Here is a 19834-nt window from a genome sequence, read left to right on the forward strand (position 1 = left end):
CCAGCTGTCAAAGTGACTGTCTTACTAGATAGGAGGAGGGCGTCCCCATGGATATGTCTGACACAGAGAGGAGGGAGGAAGGTGGGAACGAGGAAAGTGTGGGGAGAGTTAGTCAGAACTACAGAGTTCCTTCCTTCTCACATTCTGGAAGCCCCCCTGTAGGCCGAGGGGGTGCACATGATGATGGTGTGCTTCATCGGTGTGTTTAAGAAACACACCTTTCTGCTCGTTTCTGCTCTATAAATGCTTGTGGGAACGGAACCTGACGTCAACACACCTCACTTACTAGGGGACTATCTGACAACGAGGCAGCCCCACTGCAGGCGGGAGGATAGTTCAAACAGTGCACAGTTCAGCGAGGATGCCTGGCTTCTGGCCTGGTGATCTAGGAGAGGGAGCGCAGGGGCATGGGAGCGTTGGAAGGGCGTGAAAGTCGGAGGTCATCAGTGCTCCTGCCCACCTCCGCAGGCTGGAACAGTCATGGGATGGGAGCACAGCTCCGGGGGGCAGCTCAGGTTTTCATTTTCCCTTTAGACATGACATCGGCGTACGAGGTGTGAATGAAGTCGTAAAGCTGCTTAGCACTGGCAGCATTCCCCAGAATACTGGTGAGCGCGTCCTGTGATAAGGTGGCTAATTCTACCATGTTCTTGACGTGGTTCATCAAGGAGCGGCAGTTTTTGGCACTGACCCCTGGCATCTTTAACAAGAAGTCCTGTGGCCCAGGGTTGTACTTTTCTGACTCGGGGAGGATGACCGAGTCTGCAGTGATGGCCACGGCCGCGGCAGCATCAGGCTGTGGCTTGTTCTGTTTCAGCTCCTCAAACAACTCGGCTGTTGCGTGAGGGGAGGGGCACCAGAGAATCCGGAGCCTGGGGAAATGCAGCGTCAGGAGGGTGAGTTTGGAGCTGATGTCGTTGCTGGAGATCTCCTGGTGTAAGGCACCTCGGGACGTGAGCGAGAAAGGCTTGCTGGGATCAAACTCGATCAGGAGCATGGGTCGCTTGTAGTAGCGGGACATGGACACACACTGGCTGTACAGGCGGCCGTTATTTAAGGAGCCAATCAAATCGCTGATACTCTTGCGCTCCACACACATTTGAGGAGTCAGAATGTAGTCTCCAACCTCCAAAGTCACTGGTTCAATGTCAACGCCCCGTCGATGGAGCAGAGATGGCAGTTCACTTCGGAACTCTCGCATGTCTACAATTATACTTTGCTGTGTGCCACTCTGTTCCTGGCCACCTAGAAGAAAACACTGCATTTTAAGGACTGTCTCTGAGGAAGAACTCTCGCAGAATGGCAAAGAACCAAGTTTAACAGCTCTATCTCCCTAAACGTCACAGAGACAAACCAACCCAATCAAATAGTGGACAGAGGATTTGAACCGACATTTCACCAAAGTGGACACGGAAAGGGCCAATAAGCCCATGAAAAGCTACTCGATGTCCTCGGTCTCTGCTGTGGCCACGTGCCAGGGGTCAGTCCCTACTCAGACCCTCAAAGCCAGAGCAGAGTTTGCACAGCGTTCCCTAGGCCCTAATTTGCATGGGGGCAGATCACTTTTCTCCCTTGAAGCTTCAGGGTGGACGCAAGCCACCAAACTGTTAGCAGTGGAATGCTTAACCACTGTGCCACCAGGGCTCTTGTAATTAGTTTGTAAGGAGTCAAACGCAAGTCAGAATGCCAAAGAGATGTGACTTCACCCCACTGCAAAGGGTATGACCAAAACGCAGAGAATGACAGGCGGCGGTGCAGATCTGGAGATACTGGGACCTTCACCTAACCTGGTGGGAATGCAAGGGGCACAGCCGTGTGGGAAACGCTCTGGCAGTGCCTCAAACCTTAAGCGGAACTACCACGTGACCCAGCCATCACTATCCCAGGCCTGGATCCAGAAGTGAAGGCAGGAACCGCAAATAATGCCCACTGTAGCCCTTTTCACAGGAGCCCAAAGGTGGAGACAACCAAACTGACCACCACCAGACAAACGGATGGAGAAAACGCGCTCCATACACACATGGTGGAACATCACTCATCCAGAAAGGTGACTGTGCTCTGCTGCCACCACACAGATGAACCCGGAAAACAGCAGGCTGAGGAAGTCAGTCAGCAGCAGAATGGCAAATACTACACGATCGCACTTATGAGAAAGAAGCAAATATCAAGAAACCAAGGATTCTCAATGGCTAACAGGACAGGTGAAGGAGAGAGGGATGTGTCGGCTTAGTGGATGATGAGTTTATGTGAATGGTGGAGAAATACTCTGGAAAAGGATCGTGAAAATGGAAGCACGAGGTGAAGAATGCCACCAGCATCACTGAGTCACACGTGCACAAACGGTGGAGATGGCGTAGTTTTGTTTGCCAGAGCTTCACCATACACAAAAACGAAAAGTACATTCTGCGTCTCAACCAAAAGAACATCAGAGTGACTCTGGAATGTGACTCACTGGTAACAGCAGTGCCTGTACCTCAGGCTTCTTGTCTACAGTGTGGGTGCAGGGATTGGGGAGGATCCTCACCAGGCCTGACCCCATCTGGAGTTGGCAGGCAGGGGCAACACTGGAAGGAGACGGCACTCACCAGCTTTCCGAGTATCAGCAGGCGCATGTGTGGTGGAGGTGCTGCCTCTCACTAAGTCGAGGTTGGTCTCGTCTCTGCCTTCTCTTTCTTCAGGGATAACCATGCTGGCCTTTTCCCTGGAGGAGAAAAACAGTGAAAACCTTTCATTTCTAAGTGTCAGGTTTTAATCTTTTGCAAATTCAAATGCATGAAATAACCTACACAACACAGCGGCAAAAGTCTGAAGCCAGAGATGGATGCAGGGAGAAGTGAAGTGGCTGGGGACTCTAGACTCATGAAGGGAGAGGGGCTATGTGCTGGCAGCTGGGGGCGGGGGCAGGCTTGCAGGGTATGCCCTTTGGTTGTTTGAATGATAGTAAATTCCTGAGCGTTTTGGTGTACATCCAAAAAGAAAAACCAGAGGAAATGGAAGCAAATGCTATTGAATGATGTGGTGCATGGAGGGGATTATAATCATTGCAATAAAATGAAATATGATAGGATGAGTGTAAAACTGATGTTCTCCCATGTAAACTATCACTCAACTCACAATAAAAACTTTAAAATAAAAGAGTGTGAAATACATCAGAAGTGAAGATGCGCAGACAGGTGAGGGACAAAGGAAGCAGAGATCATTTCTTGGTTGGGCACTATCTCCTGATCTTCAGAATAAAAACAGGAGTTGATTATTTTCTGCTGTGTATGTCCTTCAAGCACTCTGAGTTATTAAACCAGCCATCTAAGGATCATTCCCACCCCCTAGGTACAAAGGTCGACAAGGATGGGGAACTTAGACATTGGCCACCCAAAATGGGGGGGCTACAAAAGCAAGAAGTGACTGGCTTACAAGCTTTCAATAGGGAACCTAGATCCAGAGGGTAAGGGGAAAGGTAGAATCTTCACTGAGTTGTTTGTTTCCAACCTGTCTGGATGGTGTTGATAAAAGGTGAGGGGGATAAGACTCCTGTGGTTCAATAGAAAATGATTGCTATCAGGTCTGACAGTGAGTGTTTGAAAGATAAAGGCAGACATTTTGAAAGAAAAGGAGGGGAGTGGCTGATTTTGCAGTCCAGGAACCCAGGTCCCTGGAACCATCAAAGGAGAAAAGCAAAGTGCGGGACCCTGTCTGGGGAAGCAGTGATGCCAGGGATGAAGGCAGAGATGATGATGTGGAGAGAAGGAGCAGCTGGGGACTCTGGACTCAGGGAGGGAGAGGGGCTGTGTGCTAGGGGCTGTGTGCTGGCGGCTGGTGGGCAGGCCTGTGGAGTGCACCCTTTGGTTGTTTGATGATGATAGGATGAATGTAAAGATAATGTTCTCCCATGTAAACTAACACATAATTCACAATAAAAACTTAAAAGAAAAAAACCAAAAAACCCCAGCCATGTAAGAAATGTACAGAGAAAAATTAAAGTTAATACAAGATACCAACTTTCCACCCCAGATTTAATATGAAAATCCTTATTCATTGTGCTAAACAATGGAAGATTTGCTTTTGGTGATCTCAAAACAGCTTCACTCAATACTGTTATATAAAGCCACAAAGTTTATAACAAGTTCTACCATAATTGTAAGCTTAATGAGAAAAATATACTTCAGAAATGAAACCTGGATGGTGAGAAAAACACTGAGTCTTCCTGACCAGTAATTCAAATTAATTTAATAAAAACTAATAACTCCAAGTATTTAGTTCCTTGCTTTTAATGTTTAGCATAATTTCTCAAGCTCCAGGTAGCACAGTGGGGTAAAGCACTGGACCTCAAGGTCAGTTTGAACCACAAGGTCAGCGGTTCAAACTCACCAGTGGTTCCTTAGAAACCCTACAGAGGGTCGCTAAGAGTCAGAAACGACTCAACAGCACCTAACAACAGCGGCAAACGGGCTCCCTACTGCAGCGCACTCTCAATGCATAAATCTTCAGAGTCTAGAACGTGTGATCATCTGACCGCTGTGTACACGGGGAAGATCTAGTTTATAATAAGCAGACACTCATCATAGACAGTTTAATAAATTAGGCCAGACCACAGGTACATCTGGAGTCCTGGTGTGGCACTGTTGGGTTAATGCCGCAGACTGCAAAGCCGTTTGAACTTCAAGGTCAGCAGTTCAAGCTCGCCAGCAGTTCTTCGGAAACCCTATATGGGTCGCTATGGGTCGGAACCGACTCGATGGCACTTAACAACAATAGGTACATTTACATCAGAATCTGGCGTGGACACTATTATAACTGGTTTAATTGTAGAAAAACCCAGGTCTCTATCTCTTAGTGGTGCGGTAACAGAAATGTCACAAAGGGGTGGCTTTCGCAAACAGAAACTTACTTTCTCACAGTTTAGGAGGCGAGAAGCCCAATTCAGGGCCCTGGTTCTAGGCTAAAGCTCTCGCCCCGCTTCTCTGGCTCTCTCAGGACGCTGTGTGGGAAGGTGCTTATCTCTTTTCAGCTTCTATTCAGGTTCCTTGGAGATCACATGGCTTGTATCTTCCTGTGTGCTTGCTTACTAGCTAGCTTTAATCGGGTCATTTCTATCTCAAAAGAGACTGACTTAAGACACAACTCACATGGATCCTGCCTCATTAACGTAACCTAGAACACCCTCTCCCCAATGGGATTGTAGACTCAGGTATACCAAACCAACTGTCACCAAGTCCATTCCAATTTATGAAAGTGCAGTGGTTCCACTGGGTAAGCACTGGACTGCGAACCACAATATCTGGTGGTTTGAGCCCACCAGCTGCTCCCAGCCTCAAAAACCCTACGCGGGGTGGAGGTGAGTCAGAAACTACGCCACAGCACTGAACAACAACACAGGGTTTCTAAGGCTGTAAATCTTTACAGGAGCAGAAAGTCTCATTGTTCTCCCATGGAGTGGATGGTGGGTTTGAACTGTTGACCTTGTGTTAAGCAGTCCAGTGCTTATCATATAGCGCCACCAGGGCTCCTCAGGTACTGGTATTTAAGTGCCCTGGAGTTGGTTCTGACTCACAGTGACCCTATGGAGTTTCCAAGGAGTGGTTGGTGGGCTTGAACTACTAACTTTGCATCTACAGTAAACACCAGGGACTCCCCTACGGTGTAAGGGTTAGGGTTTACACCACGTGTTTCTGAGGAACCCAATTCAGTTCCTAACAGTCCCTCTTGCAGGTTCTGCGGAGTGAGATTTCCAGTGTGTGTCGGGCCCATCCCCACCTTGTCACAGAGCCCTTTGAGGTGCACCTTTGCATAAACTTTGGAAATTTCAGCCCACCAGATACATTGGTAGTCTCCTAAAAGTACAATTTTCTCAACTATTCTGTCAGCACACCAATTCTGACCTTCTGGTAAGTAGCTGAGCACTTAGAAGCTGCACCACCAGAGCCCCTAGGCCCCTGATGCACTGGAGGAGGGGCAGAGCATGCAGGGAGTCTGGAGCAGAACCTTTCCTTCCTCAGGTGAACCAGGTACCCCTTGCACTCCCCACATGAAGCTGCCATCTTGACTAACACCTCAGTTATACACGTTTCCCCGTGTTGAACGGAACAGCATTTTCTGCATGGACTGGGAAAATGAGCCGATGCCCTGTTTCAAGACACAAAGCCCAGTGCCTTGAGGCACTTTGCCAGGGGGCTGCTGTTGATGAGGAGCCAGGCAGACCAGCTAGCGCTGACAAAGATTTTTAAAAATCATAATTTGATGGAGAGACATCTTGTGCATAAATTTGGGGGCAGGTTGGAGAAAGATTTAAGAATGTATTTCTTTGAAAAGTTGCATTTTAGTTTTGTTTTTGATTCTTCGGGTCCTATTTCTTTATAAATAGCAAAGCTCTTCACTGTCACACTTCTAATCCTCAATTCAACAATACTGACAATGAACTGGCTGGTGAAAAAGAGAGGGGAGGGAATATCACTAAACCTGCGAAAGACAGAAACTGCGTAAGGTGGAAACCCATCAGAGAAGGAAAACCCAAATCTTTTTACCAAGACAGCACCCCCCAAAGGCGGACATCTGAGACCAGGTAAAACCAAGCAGTCCACTGGGATTCCAGCTCTCACAGGTTTCACTGTTAGACTGAACTTCCAAAAATTGGTGGGAAATCTGAGTGAAAATATAATGTAATTCTTCCATGATATTTGTGGTGCCCCGTCATGTGCCCATGCATCTCCCGAGAACCCACAGAGCACTCGGGATCGCCACATCTGCATTCTGATAACCTTCTTTGACTACTTCCCCTCTCTCCGTTCACCGAGGGCTCTGAGGTATTTTTGAGCGTAGCTGGTTATGAATTGGAGTGCTAATCACAAGGTTAGCTGTTCGAATCTACCAGTTGGCTCTACGGGAGAAAGATGAGACTTTGCACTCTCATAAAGATTTATAGCCTCGGCTACCCTATGCAGGATGGCTCTGAGCCAGGACCCACTGGACAGCATGGAGCAGCTCCCCGGAAGGGCCTCCCAGACAGCTGGACGTGCTCATGTGCTCTTCCGTGATTACCTTATGAGCTTCTCAAAAGCTTCCTTTTCTTTCCGCAGGGCAGTGAGATAGCGCTGTTCCTCCGTGGAGCCTCCGTATATGAGGAAGTAAACCCTGCAAGGGAGGCAAGAGCGCCTTTAGACAGCAGAAACAGAACGTGGACTCTTTGCAAGGGGCAGCAGCCCAGAATGCTCCAATAATAAATATTTGACTAAAAATAAAAGGTCCCATCAATCACACTTATGCAAACTACGCTGCCTTAACCCCACCTACAAAGGGCTCATTACCACTTGTTTTTTTTTCTTTTGCCAAAAGGAGGAACAGAGTTTAGGTAAACACTGAAATATAGCTAGAGGGATGGTGACTCTTTCCTCATATAACTAGAAGCTAATCAAAACCACAAAGCAGAATCGTACAGGCATCTCCTTTTCAAGTGTTGCACTTCTGCCAAATTATCATTTAAAAAGTTGGATCACAGTTAAAAAGCCAGTGTATGAAAAGTTCATGTTTGTGAAAAATAAAACAAATGAAAGCTATATGACCTTTATCTTTACAAATAATTTCTCAGTTCTTTTTCATTCATGTCTTACCAGAATAGCCATCACACATTTGATATAAACACACGGACACATGGAGTACATCAGGCTTCTAGAAAATTAACTGAAAGAGGCTTTTCCCTTAGAAAAGGAAACGACTACTTTTCTGTCTTGTTTGTGGCTGGGAGAGCTGGATGAAGCACCTCCGCTATCCCTGTCTTCCCCTTCTAGTAACCTTCACCTTTCTACAGTGAAACCTGTCAGAGCCGGAACAGGGATGTTCATCCAGGTCTCTCACGTTTTCCACCTTTGACAGAGTGCCTTCTTGTATTTCTGTTTTCCTTCTGACATGTTTCTGCCCTACATAGGTTCCGGCTCTCACAGGCTTTACTGATTTCCTTGAAAGGTGAACAGGAGAAAGACCAGAGGACACTGAATCAGAGACCTCAGTTCTCCCATGAATGTGCAGGGTGGCCAAAGGTCAAGTTACTGACCATTCCTGGCCTCAGTTTCCCTCTGATCCAGTGAGAGGTTGAACTCCCAGGTCCCTTCTGATGCTGACCTTTAGCTTCCAAATACCCATTAGCGTGTGCTCAGACAACACAGAACCCTGGAGTGTAGACGCTATCTGCAAAATTGATCAGCAGCCCAGCATGAGCAACTTGAATCTCTCCATCCTGCTTGACTGCCGACCCACCTTCTCCAGCCACTTCCACTCCGGGAATTAGTCAAACTGCTAGCGAGCGAGGTCTCTGTGGTTTGTTCGGACTGAGGTCAGGCTACTAATTTGCCTCTTAGTTTCCCTCAGATTGCTGCAGATTCCGAACACTCTATTCTTTGGGAAGAATACTTTTCTCGGGAGCCCGAGCAGTCCCTCATACTTCCTGTTCTGCTCAATACAATAGCTAACACCCTTTCTCCACAGACTTCCAGATGCACTAGAAAGCCAAATTCCCAGGAAACTCAGTCAGCAGTCCTGGTGTGGTGCTGTGGGTTAATGCACTGGACTGCAAAGTCAGTTTGAACTACAAGATTAGCGGATCAAGCTCACCAGCTGCTCCTCGGAATCCCTGTACAGGGTCACTAAGTGTGGGAACCGACTCACCCGGCACTTAACAACAACATTAACAGCAATGGTATACTAAGGGTGAGGAAACCAACAGGCAACTGAGGAGCCTCAGGAAGCGGGAAAGTGAAACCTTTCGGAACACAGCCAATCTGCGCGCTGACTTGCCTCAGAGGTTTCCCAGGCCTGCTTGCCCTATACACTTCAAGCTGACGAACAAATGTCAGCTCCGCATCGTACAGAACCACGTATCTCGGCTCCACTTCATGGAGCACCCTCGTCAGGGCGTAGGGGTCACTGCAACCTAGAAGCGGGTGGATGATCATGAGGGGCTCTTTTAGGATTCCGTAAGCAGCATCGGATGACAAGTTTAAATCAAATTCTTCGTGCTTAATCTCTTCTAAGCTGCTTTCTTGGCTGCTGCTAAGTTCTCTCTGGTATCCTTCCTCTGCCTCCCCTTCGTCCTCCTCAGGTTTTCCCATCATTTGTGTTAAGGTCAGCCTTCGTTTTTTCCTTTTGACAGGCTTTTCTTTGGTGGAAGCCCTTTCTTTGTTTTGGAGGTCTTTGGGCCTTTTGTTAGATTTTGTAATTCTCTTTGTCTTGTCCTCCTTCCTAAACTTCATCCATACTTCTTCAGCTTTGCTATCCTTCTCGAAGCTTTTCCTGTAGAGTCTCAATAAAAAGGCCTCTGCTCCGGTAGTGACATACTCTCTCAGTTGGGCACATGTCCGGTCATCACTTGCACAAATAAGTACTTGACCTAAAAGCAAGAAACAGTGTTAAGTTACTATGACCTCATTTGCCTCCCCACTCCTCATGTGCCCCCACCCCCTTGACCCTCCCCACTAAAGGAAAACACAGTACCCCTTAAAGGACTTAACAAATCGCTCTAAACAGTCTCAAGTGCTTATCAAACACTTTTTCCTCTCTGGCAGAGTAACTGAAGGCTTTTGAGTAAGTTGAAGCCAGAAATATTTAGTCTTATCAAAGTAGGAGAGAAAGCTGGAAAGTAAACCATCAGGGTTTCAGTTCATACTTGCATGGGCTGATTTCAAAGGAAACATGCTTCCACACGTCTCTCATCAGTGGATGGCTGCAGAGCAGTGCTCTCAGTAACACACCTGGCTGAGTCTCGGGGTTAGGTGGTGATGAGTCAGTTTCTACTCACAGCAATGCAGTGTGCACCAGAACGAAACACTGCCCAGGGTCCTGTACCACTGTCCCTACTGTTGTCGTGTTTGAGCCCACTGTTGCTGCCACCGAGTCAATCGATCTCTTTTTGGGCTCGCTCTCCTCTTTACCTTTTCCTGAGAACATGTCAAAGTACTGAGAAGTTTTGCCACCCTCACTTCTAAGGCATTCTGGCTGCGCTTCCTCCAACACAGACTGGTTTGTTCTTCTGGCAGTTTTGGTACTTCCAATATTCTTTGCCAACACTGTAACTCACATGCCTCAATTCTTCTCCATCTTGTCGGCTTTCACATGCATTTAAGGCAACTGAAAATACCACAGCTCAGAATGGGTGCACCTCAGTCCACAAACATTTTAAAAAGGTCGTTTGCAGCAGATTTGCCCCATGCAAGACATCATTTCATTCTGTGACTGCTGCTTCTATGAGTGTGAATTGTGGATCCAAGAAAAATAAAATCCTTGACAACTTCAATCTTTTCTCCATTTATCATGATATTTACTGACACAATTGTGAGGACTTTTGTTTTCTTTACAATGGGTTGTAATCCATACTGAAGACTGTATTCTTTGATGGTCATCTCTAAGTGCTTCAAGATTTCTTGGTTCAGCAAGCAAGATGTCATCTGCATGTTGTTAATGAGCCTTTCTCCAATCCTAGCGCTGCATTCTTCTTCTTGTAGTCCAGCTTCTTGAATTATTTGTTCAGCATACAGACTGATTTTTAAACCACGCTGATTCCCTTGTTTTGTTTGAATGACTGCCTCTTGGGCTACCTACAGCTTCTGCATGAACACAGTAAGTTCTGGAATTTCCATTCTTTAAAATGTCAGCCATAGTTTGTCATGAGCCACACAGTCAAATGCCTTTGCATACTCAACAAAACACAAGTAAACCTCTTTATGGCATTCTCTGCTTCCAGCCAAGATCTATCTGATGTCAGCAATGATAGCCCTCATTCCATGTCCTCTTCTGAATCTGACTTGTATTTCTGGTGATATCGATGTACTGCTACAACTGTGTTTGAATTATCTCCAGCAAAAGTTTTACTTGCATGTGATATGAATGGTATTGTGTGATAATTTCTGTATTCTGCTGAGTTACCTTTCTTTGGCATGGGCACAGAGAGACTAAATCTCTTCCAACTGGTTGGCCAAGTAAGCTAGCTTCCAAATTCTTGGCACAGAGGAGTGAGTGCATCCAGGGCTGCATCACTCAGGTGACAGATCTCAGTCTATAGTCTGTCAATTCCTGGGGCCATATTTTCCAACTGCTGATCCTTGCCCTAGTTTCAACTTTTGTATTCCAACTACCAGTAATAATCAATTTATCTGGATTGCATGTTTGATCAATTTCAGACTGAAGAAATTGATAGGATTTTTCCATTTCTTCATCATTGGCTTTAGTGGTTGGTGCACAAATTTGAATAACAGTAGTTCTTAAGTGGTATTCTTTGTTGTTGTTAGTGCCACTGAGTTGGTTCCAACTCAAAGCAACCCTATATAGGGTTCCCAAGGAGTAGCTGGTGGGTTTGAACTGGTGACCTTATGATTAGTGTTTATCCTACACAAAGACTCCTGGTGCATAGAGATCTCCGATCACTGATAACACTGTATTTCAACATAGACCTTGAATAAGTTCTTTTTGACGATTAATGCAATGCTATTCCTTTTGAAATTGTCATTTCCGGCATAGTCAACCACGACTGCCCAATTCAAAATGGCCTAGAACAGTCCATCTCAGTTCACTAAGGACGAGGGCATCAATCCTTATGTGTTCCATTTCACTTTGGACAACTTCCAGTTTTCCTAGATGTATATTTGTTACATTCCATGTTTTGATTACTAATCAATTATTCCAAAAGCAGAGTTTCACAAAGTCCACGGAAGAATAAAATCATCAGATAATAGCATTTTTACATGAACTCTTTGAAGCCCCCTCTGTATGTGTGTGTATAATGTGTCGTCTTTTTTTTCCATATAGATTTATGTTTTTAGTACAATTTAGAAATACATGCTTTTACGATTATCAAAAGACAGCTGTTCACTGACATTTCAAATAAACAACAATTATTTGTTGGATATTGCAGAGTTAATGCACAAAGAATAATTCTGAGAATGGCCAACTTTCTTTTCTTTTTCTTATGTGTGCTCTCTGCCTCACAAAATAATTTTCTGCTTTGACATGTATTAAATTAGTTGTATGAGTATACCTTTTCATGTTCACAAAAGGTACAGCTGCACAGTTTAGAGAGTTAAAGAACTCTACACCATTGGGATGAAGAGACGCGTTTTACTCTTTCGGTGACTTGTTGAGGTTTAGTCCACTATGTGAACCTGCCAGTTACCCATGTTCAAAGAGAAGACCCCTACAATGTGGCTCTTTTCTCTAGGGCTAGGGCAGTGTCACAGAAGAGTTCTGGCTTCTTTGGAAAGCTCTTGCTGAGAACATAAAACAGAGGACCCGTTAGCTTTCTCCTTGGGGATTCTAGATTTAAAGCCTAGTGAATGCATACAGGGAGACTAGCTGAATCTTCTAAGAGAAGTCCTCAGAACTCAACCAGGCAAACTTTACTTTCGTGACGAAACAGCGGTTTCAGCAGGAGAGTCACACCGAACAGACCTTATGGAGCTTGCCAGTGGAGCATCAATGCTAACTTGGCATTTTTTCTTCTACAATTATAAACATTTATAAACAAAACTGCGAGTTCCTTTTAGAGTACTAGTCAAAAAAATTCAAGGGTAGGCTGGGAAAGCAAATCGTATCATCTTCTTTTACCCTACCTGGACCACCGAGGGCTTCACTCTCCTTATTTTCTGCCTCAATTTCTTTCAGTACTTCAGTTAGGGCTTCCCACTTGGGGTTGCTTTCTAGAACCAGTTCCTTTTTTGTCTCTGTATAGAAACAAGAGATAAACTCATTATATATGATAACATCCATAAGCAGTCCAAAGTTTGTTTGTTTTTTTAAAGCAACGGATAATGTAAGCACCATTCCTTCAGCCCATGCCATTCAGCATTTGTCTTAATGCTGAATAAGGTCTTCTTTCCTGAAAAAGGCCTTACGGTGTGGAGCTGAAGGGTAATACTGCTAACAGTGAGGTCGCTGGTTCAGACACACCAGCTGCTCCTTAGAAACCTTATACAGGGTTGCTATTAGTGGGAACTGACATGATGGCACTTAACAACAATGACATAGTCTTAAGGAAAGAAAAACAAATGCAGGTTTTATAACGCCTTGATAGGAAGTTACTCAGACATTATGCATGGTCAGTGATTTTCTTTGCTGCCAACTGTCACCCCACAGACAGGCTGCTACGTAAAACCCTACATACAGAATTGGTGGAATTGACATGCTTTTCTTTCTGAACACAGATGTGGATAACTGACAAGAAATGAAATTTTTATTTTTTTAAGCATTCAAACAGATCATGAAAATATTTGCTTTGAAATATATCTTTAAGGAAGCAAGAATTAACCCTATCTGTTGCTTTTGCAAACTAACAATATTTAAATACCTACTACTAGATGGTGTTGAAATACAACCCACATTCACTTCAATATTTATACTCATTTAGTTAGAGGGGAAATTAAAAAGTTTCACAACACTTCAAGAGTCAATAACAGGAAATAGTTTGAAGATATATATATGTTGTTGTTGTTACGTGCCGTGGAGTCAGTTCTGACACACAGCGACCCTGTACAGGGTTTCCAAGGCTGTAAATCTTTAAGGGAGCAGAACGCCTCATCTATCTCCCACGGAACAGCTGGTAGTTTCGAACTGCTGACCTTTTAGTTCACAGCGCGATTCGTAACCTCTACGCTACCAGAGCACCTTATATATTATCCTGGAAACCCTATACAGGGTCACTATGGCATGGAACTGACTCGATGGCACTTAATAACAACAACAATAGATACACACACACATACACAAGGAGCTCTGGTAGCGTAGTGGTTACGAATCGGGCTGCGAACCTTAAGGTCAGCAGTTCGAAACTACCAGCTGCTCCACAGGAGAAAGATGAGGCTTTCTACTCCTGTAAAGATTTATACCCTTGGAAACCCTGTACAGGGTCGCTATGGGTCGGAATTGATTCAACGGCACTTAACAACAACAACATACATATACACATAACACACATAGGAGGTGGTGGTGTGTCGTGGAGTCGGTTCTGATTCATACAGACCCTGTATAGGGTTTCCGAGGCTACAAATCTTTATAGGAGCAGAAAGTTTCATCTTTCTCCCATGGAACAGATGGTAGTTTTAACTAGCTGACCTTGAGGTTAGCAGTCTGACTCGTAACCACTACGCTACCAGAGCTCCGTACATATAAACACTTAAATCAATCTATACTTGTTATGTAGCACTGAGAATACTCTGGCATTCGTTATTTGGTGTTCCCTGGCAATGGAGTCTCAGATCTGGCATACTGAATAGTTTTAACATACATTGTACATGTTTGACACAACACACATACATGCATTTTATAAACAGGCATATATTTTTCACGTGATTTAGGAGGTTTTAAATTATACTTGATAAGCATTTCTATAACAAATACAAAAGACATGATTAAAAACTTAAGTCTAAAAGATACCTTGTCCTTCTTTACTCTCCATATTCTCAGACATTTTACTTTTTTTGCTGATTTTGGCATCTGGAACATGATAAACCCTTGCTCGAGCATTTACAAACATTGAGGTACTAGCGTCCAGAAACAGCCAACCTAAGATTAAAAGAGAGAGGAACAAAAGCCTTCAATTTACAATTAAAGTCTCTGGCGGTCACACAACTTATATATACAACTAGTTGCCTTTTTGTTTTCCTACCAACCACCCCTTATCCACTATAAAGGGGCTTCAAAAACTGTAAGGAACAATTCCATTATCTTCTAATTGCATTTCTTCACAGTTTCTGAAGTCCCCCTAGTACTGTGGCCCTTCTCACTGTTAGGCTAGTGCTTTCAAAGTGTTGTCCATAGATCCCCGTGGGTCTCGAATGTCATAGTAAGACTAAGACATTATTTGTCTGCTTTCACTTTGGTGACATTTCCAGCGATGGCACAAAACCAAATCAAGACAGTGGCAACAAACTGGACAATGCCACCTTCCCTGCCCAGCATTGTGGATGAAAAAATAAGCCAGTTTCACATCAGAACGCCTGTGATGACGTAGCAGAAAAGGACGACTTGTGTTAAATCTTCAACCCTGAGCCTGGATCTCAGCAGCGTTTGGTGTGACGAGCTGGCAAGTCCACACAACACACGTTCTGAAGTGGACTGGTCGAGACGAGGAAGAGCACTTGTGTGGCTGTGAATCATGCTGAGCTAGCCAGTTTGTCATGGAACACCAATTGTACTCGAAAGAACCAACGACAGAAAAACCGTGGTTACTCAGACTTGGTATTTGGAAGATGTTTTCCCAAAATGAACAAATTGAGCATTTCAAGGAATACAACTGACAGTATTTGTTGCCAATGATGAAAAAGTCTAGCTTTCAAGGGAAAATCTAAATTTTGGAGCGTTTACATCTGCCACTGTGTGCCTGGAAGCACCTGGTAGTCAAAGACTTTTCTGGTGAGATGAGCGATGACAACAACACAGGTGATTTTTTGATGTTAATAATGAAATGTGTCAACATTTGGAAGGAGCTACATAACCCCGTGAGCCAGTATTTTTCCCAAGACCAATGCACGGAGTTACCGAATCACCTAAGGGTAAAAGGCACAATTACATGGCAAGATAGCCCAAGGGATTTTAATGTAACAGAAGAAGAGAAGCTCACTGATATGCTTTCCGAGTCCACACTGCAACTAATCTGGAAGAAAAAGTTGTCAAGATTTGGTGTAATATCAAAGAAAACCCACAATAATTTGAAAAGGTTACAAAATACACTCCTTTTTCCTAACCACACATATATGTAGGAGGTTGGATTATCTTTATGTTCTCCAACCAAAATCCCCTTTGAAAGTCAAGTGATTGCAGAAGCAAGTATGAGACCAACTGTCTTCAATTAAGGCAGACATTAAAGAGATGTGCAAACCTGAAAAGGAATGCCACTCATCTCAATAATTTTTCAGTATTGATAAATATATTTCTCATAAAAATGTTATTTTTTAATGATGTAGTAATAATAGGTTTATTGTTGCTATGTTCAAAATTAATTACTAGTTTTTTAAAATGTCTGATTCATTTCCTAATATGATAAATACTAATACACAGAATTCACATAAACAAAGCTCTTTGGGTCCTCACTGATTTTAAGAACGTGAAGGGAGTCCCAAAGACTTGCTAGGCTGCATGAGTCTTTCTCACTTTGATTTCCCTGTAAGTCTCTTTTCCTTCCTCTCCTTAGTCCTTGACATTCTCTAGCTGATGAAGTCCCAAGCTCCCCTTGCTGTTTCTTTGGGAAAAAATGAATTTTAAGTTAATCACTATGCTTTCAGAATGTAAACTATTCCTAAATTGGGGACTGCCTGTACTACACAGTCTTTCCTAGAAATAAAATGGTTGGAATGGATATGAATATTTATGATTACACAAAACAGAAGTGAAGTAGGCGGAAATATTAGCTATCAATAAAACCTACATCCTCTGAACATAAAACCGAATTTGAAGTCTTAGTATAGCTTGCTGTTGAGTATAGCACTCCTCACACCTGATTCCCCAATAAGATCCAACGCTTCATGCAAATCAGTTCCTAGACTAAGATTGCTATTTTGATCTCCCACCTGAATTCTGACCAAAAGCCTTCTCAGTGGCTCTCAGAGACTCCAGAAGATTCAGAAAAGTAACACAATCATATTGAGAGAGATATTGCAGCAAAGTCCGCAGGATCTTCAAGTCCTGGACCAGGGATTTCGTCTTGGCCCCAAGCTGGTGCCACAAAGGGTCCAAGTAGTGGCGGATTGTCTAAAGCAAAAGTAACATTTAGTACTATGGAAACACATTATAGCTACTCTTGATAAAAATTTTATTTCTAAAAACTAAGTAGATAGAAAACTTCAGTTCATTAGAGCCTAATCAAAATGTTCAATTTAAAGCAAAATCTCACAGCTGGAATGTTTTTTTGTTTGAGTTAGTTTATAACTGCCCACATTATTTGGAAACAAAAAGACCACATAAAATAACAAATAATCAACTATTTGATTTTTATGAACAGAATTTAAAGTATGTACCTCAGACACATGTAATTCCTGCCACGTTTGGCAGACTGTCCTGCATGGCCACCACTTGTGTGTGTCAGTTTGTCATACTGTGGTAGCCTGTGTGAGGCTGTGAGCTAGGGTCACACAAGATGGTCAGGTGTGAGCAGAGCTTTCAGATGAAGACAAACTAGGAAGGAGAGGTAAATCTCTTATAAACAGCAGTGGAACACTGTCTGATATAGAGTTGGAAGATGAGCCCTTAAAATAGGACTGGGGAAGAGTTGCTTCCTCAAAGTAAAGTGGACCTTAATGACGTGGATGAAGCAAAGTTTTTGGACTAAAAATGAAAGGAAACAGCTGCAAACATCTGTTTATAACTGGACTGTGGGAGGTACAAAGTAGGAATCTAAGGAAATTCGATGTTTCTCAAAAATGAAATGGAAAACATAAAGATCAATATCCAAGGCATTAGTGAGCTGAGCTGTATTGGTACTGGCTCTTTTGAATTTGGTGATCGTATAGTTTACTATGCCAGGAACGACAAATTGGCAAAATAAATGTCAAGTTCTATCTTGATGTGTTAATATCCATATGAGCACAAGAAGACCAATGGATAGTGTTCCTTCTCAATGTACATATCAATCACTAAAGCCAAGGATGAAGAGACTGAAGAAGTCTACCAACTTCAGTCTGAAACCGATCAAACATGCAATCGAGATACCTTTGATAATCACTGGTGATTGGAATGTGTAAATTGGAAATGAAGAAGGATCGGTAAGTGGAAAGAATGGCACAGACAGAAATGATGCTGGGGATCTCGTGATAAAATTATGCAAGACCAATGACTTACTCATTACAAACAGCTTTTGTTAACAACTTAAATGGCAACTAAACATGCGGACCTCACCAGATGGAATATTCAGGAATCAAACTGACTACATCTGTGGGAAGAGATGATGAAAAATCTCAGTATCATTAGCCAAAACAAGGCCAGGGGCAGACTATGGAATAAACCTTTAATTGCTAATATATGAGTTCAGGATGAAGCTAAAGAAAATGGAAACAAGTCCATAAGAACCAAAATATGACCTCTGGTACACCTGATCTGAATTTACAGAACATCTCAAGAAGAGATATGACATATTGGACACTAACACTAATGACCTACAAGACCAGAGGAGTTATGGGATGACATCATACATGAAGAAAGCAAAAGACCAGGAAAGCAAGAAAAGGCCAAAGTGGATGTCAGAAGAGACTCTGAAACTTACTCTTGAACATGGAGTAGCTAAAGCAAATGAGAGAAATGAGGAAGTCAAAGAGCTGAACAGAAGATTTCAAATGACTGCTCAAGAAGACAAAGTATTGGACCAATAGAGAACATCATTAGAAACAGAGAAAAGATTAAACTTGTCAAGGATTTCATTTTACTTGGATCCATAATCAATGTAAGCAGCAGTCAAGAAATCAAGTGATTTCTTGTAGTGGGCAAATCTGTTGCTATAGAATTCTTTAAAGTGTTAAAGAGCAAAGATACTATTTTGAGGACTAAAGTACACTTGATCTAAGCCATGGTATTTTCAATATGCATGTTAAAATTGAACAATGACTAAGGAAGCCAGGAGAAGATCTGACGCCTTTGAACTATAGTCCTGGCAGAGAATACTCAACCTATCATGGAGTTCCTGAAGAACCTTTCCTGTTTTGGAAGAAGTATGACCAGATTTCTCCTGAGGAGCAAGGCCAGGGACACTTCCTCTCTCCTACTTTGGAATCATTATAGGAGGAACCAGTCCCAGAAGAAGGAAGGACATCATGCTTGGTAAAGTGGATGGTCAGCGAAGAAGGGAAAAACTCAATGAGACCAACTGACAAAGTGGGTGTAACAACAGGCGCACACAAACCCACCATTGTGCAGATGGTGCAGGGTTGTATACAGGGTCACTAGGGGTCAGAAGCTACCCAGCAGCACCTAGTAACAACAATCCTGGATGGATGAATATGTGGGACCCAGTGAGGCCATACTTCTTCCAAAACAGGAAACACTCTTCACACAGTCTATGATATACTGAGTATTCTCTGCCAGGACGATAGTTCAAAGGCTCTTCTCTTCAGCTCTTCTCCTGCTTCCTTACTTGTTGTCCAATTTTAGTGTCCTTAATGAAAATACCACATGGAAAATACCGTGGCTTGGATCAGGCTCACTTTAGTCCTCAAAAAATATATGTGGGACACAGTGGGGCCATGGAATCCTGGTGTGGCACTGTGGGTTAATGCGCTGGACTGCAAAGTCGTTTGAACCACAAGGTTGGTGGTTCAAGCTCTCCAGTCACTCCTTGGAAACCCTGTACAGGGTCGATATGGGTGGGAACAGACTTGATGACACTTAACAACAACAGTGGGGCCATGGAGCAGGCATAAAACAGAAAAACAACAAGGTGTCAAATTAAATAAAGATGTTCCTGAATTTGTTGGTGTTAAAAATGTGTTCACCTTTTTTTTTTTTAATAAAAGTGTGCTTCATGGGTGGGAAGATATTAAATTTAAAAAATTGTGTTAAGTTTCAACATTTTTAAGACTCAAAAAATTGCCCAGAACAAGTCTTGCTTGATATGTCTCTATATGCTACACACACACACACACACACATATATACTACATGTTGTTGCTCTTAAGGCCACTGAGTAGCTTCTAATTAATGATGACCCACGTGTGTCGAGTGGCAGTACCCTCCAGGGGTCTCGAGCCCTGACTGTGGAAACAGATCACCAGGCCCGTATTCTGAGGCACCTTTGGGTGGGTTTGAACCTCTAGCCTTTTGGCAAGTAGTCGAGCATGTAATAGTTTGTGCCACCGGGAACCCCTATATACATACTATCTAGG

General features: G+C 43.5%; 1 protein-coding gene across 1 annotated transcript in view; it reads right to left on the reverse strand.

Annotated features, from left to right (window-relative positions):
• Positions 1–474: 474 nt before the first annotated feature.
• The window catches only part of ERCC4 (excision repair cross-complementing rodent repair deficiency, complementation group 4), a 33903-nt gene continuing 14543 nt past the window's right edge, over positions 475–19834 (reverse strand). Inside the window, exons 5-11 of the mRNA XM_006867202.1 lie at positions 16536–16716; positions 14404–14532; positions 12585–12695; positions 8782–9373; positions 7033–7125; positions 2586–2701; positions 475–1245 (exon numbers count right to left, since the gene is read on the reverse strand). Of these exons, the coding sequence (XP_006867264.1) occupies positions 512–1245; positions 2586–2701; positions 7033–7125; positions 8782–9373; positions 12585–12695; positions 14404–14532; positions 16536–16716 (1956 nt within the window). The 3' untranslated portion in view covers positions 475–511. The remainder of the gene's footprint in view (positions 1246–2585; positions 2702–7032; positions 7126–8781; positions 9374–12584; positions 12696–14403; positions 14533–16535; positions 16717–19834) is intronic.

The sequence above is a fragment of the Chrysochloris asiatica genome, unplaced genomic scaffold (genome assembly GCF_000296735.1).
Source record: "Chrysochloris asiatica unplaced genomic scaffold, ChrAsi1.0 scaffold00102, whole genome shotgun sequence".
In the NCBI taxonomy this organism is placed as follows: domain Eukaryota; kingdom Metazoa; phylum Chordata; class Mammalia; order Afrosoricida; family Chrysochloridae; genus Chrysochloris; species Chrysochloris asiatica.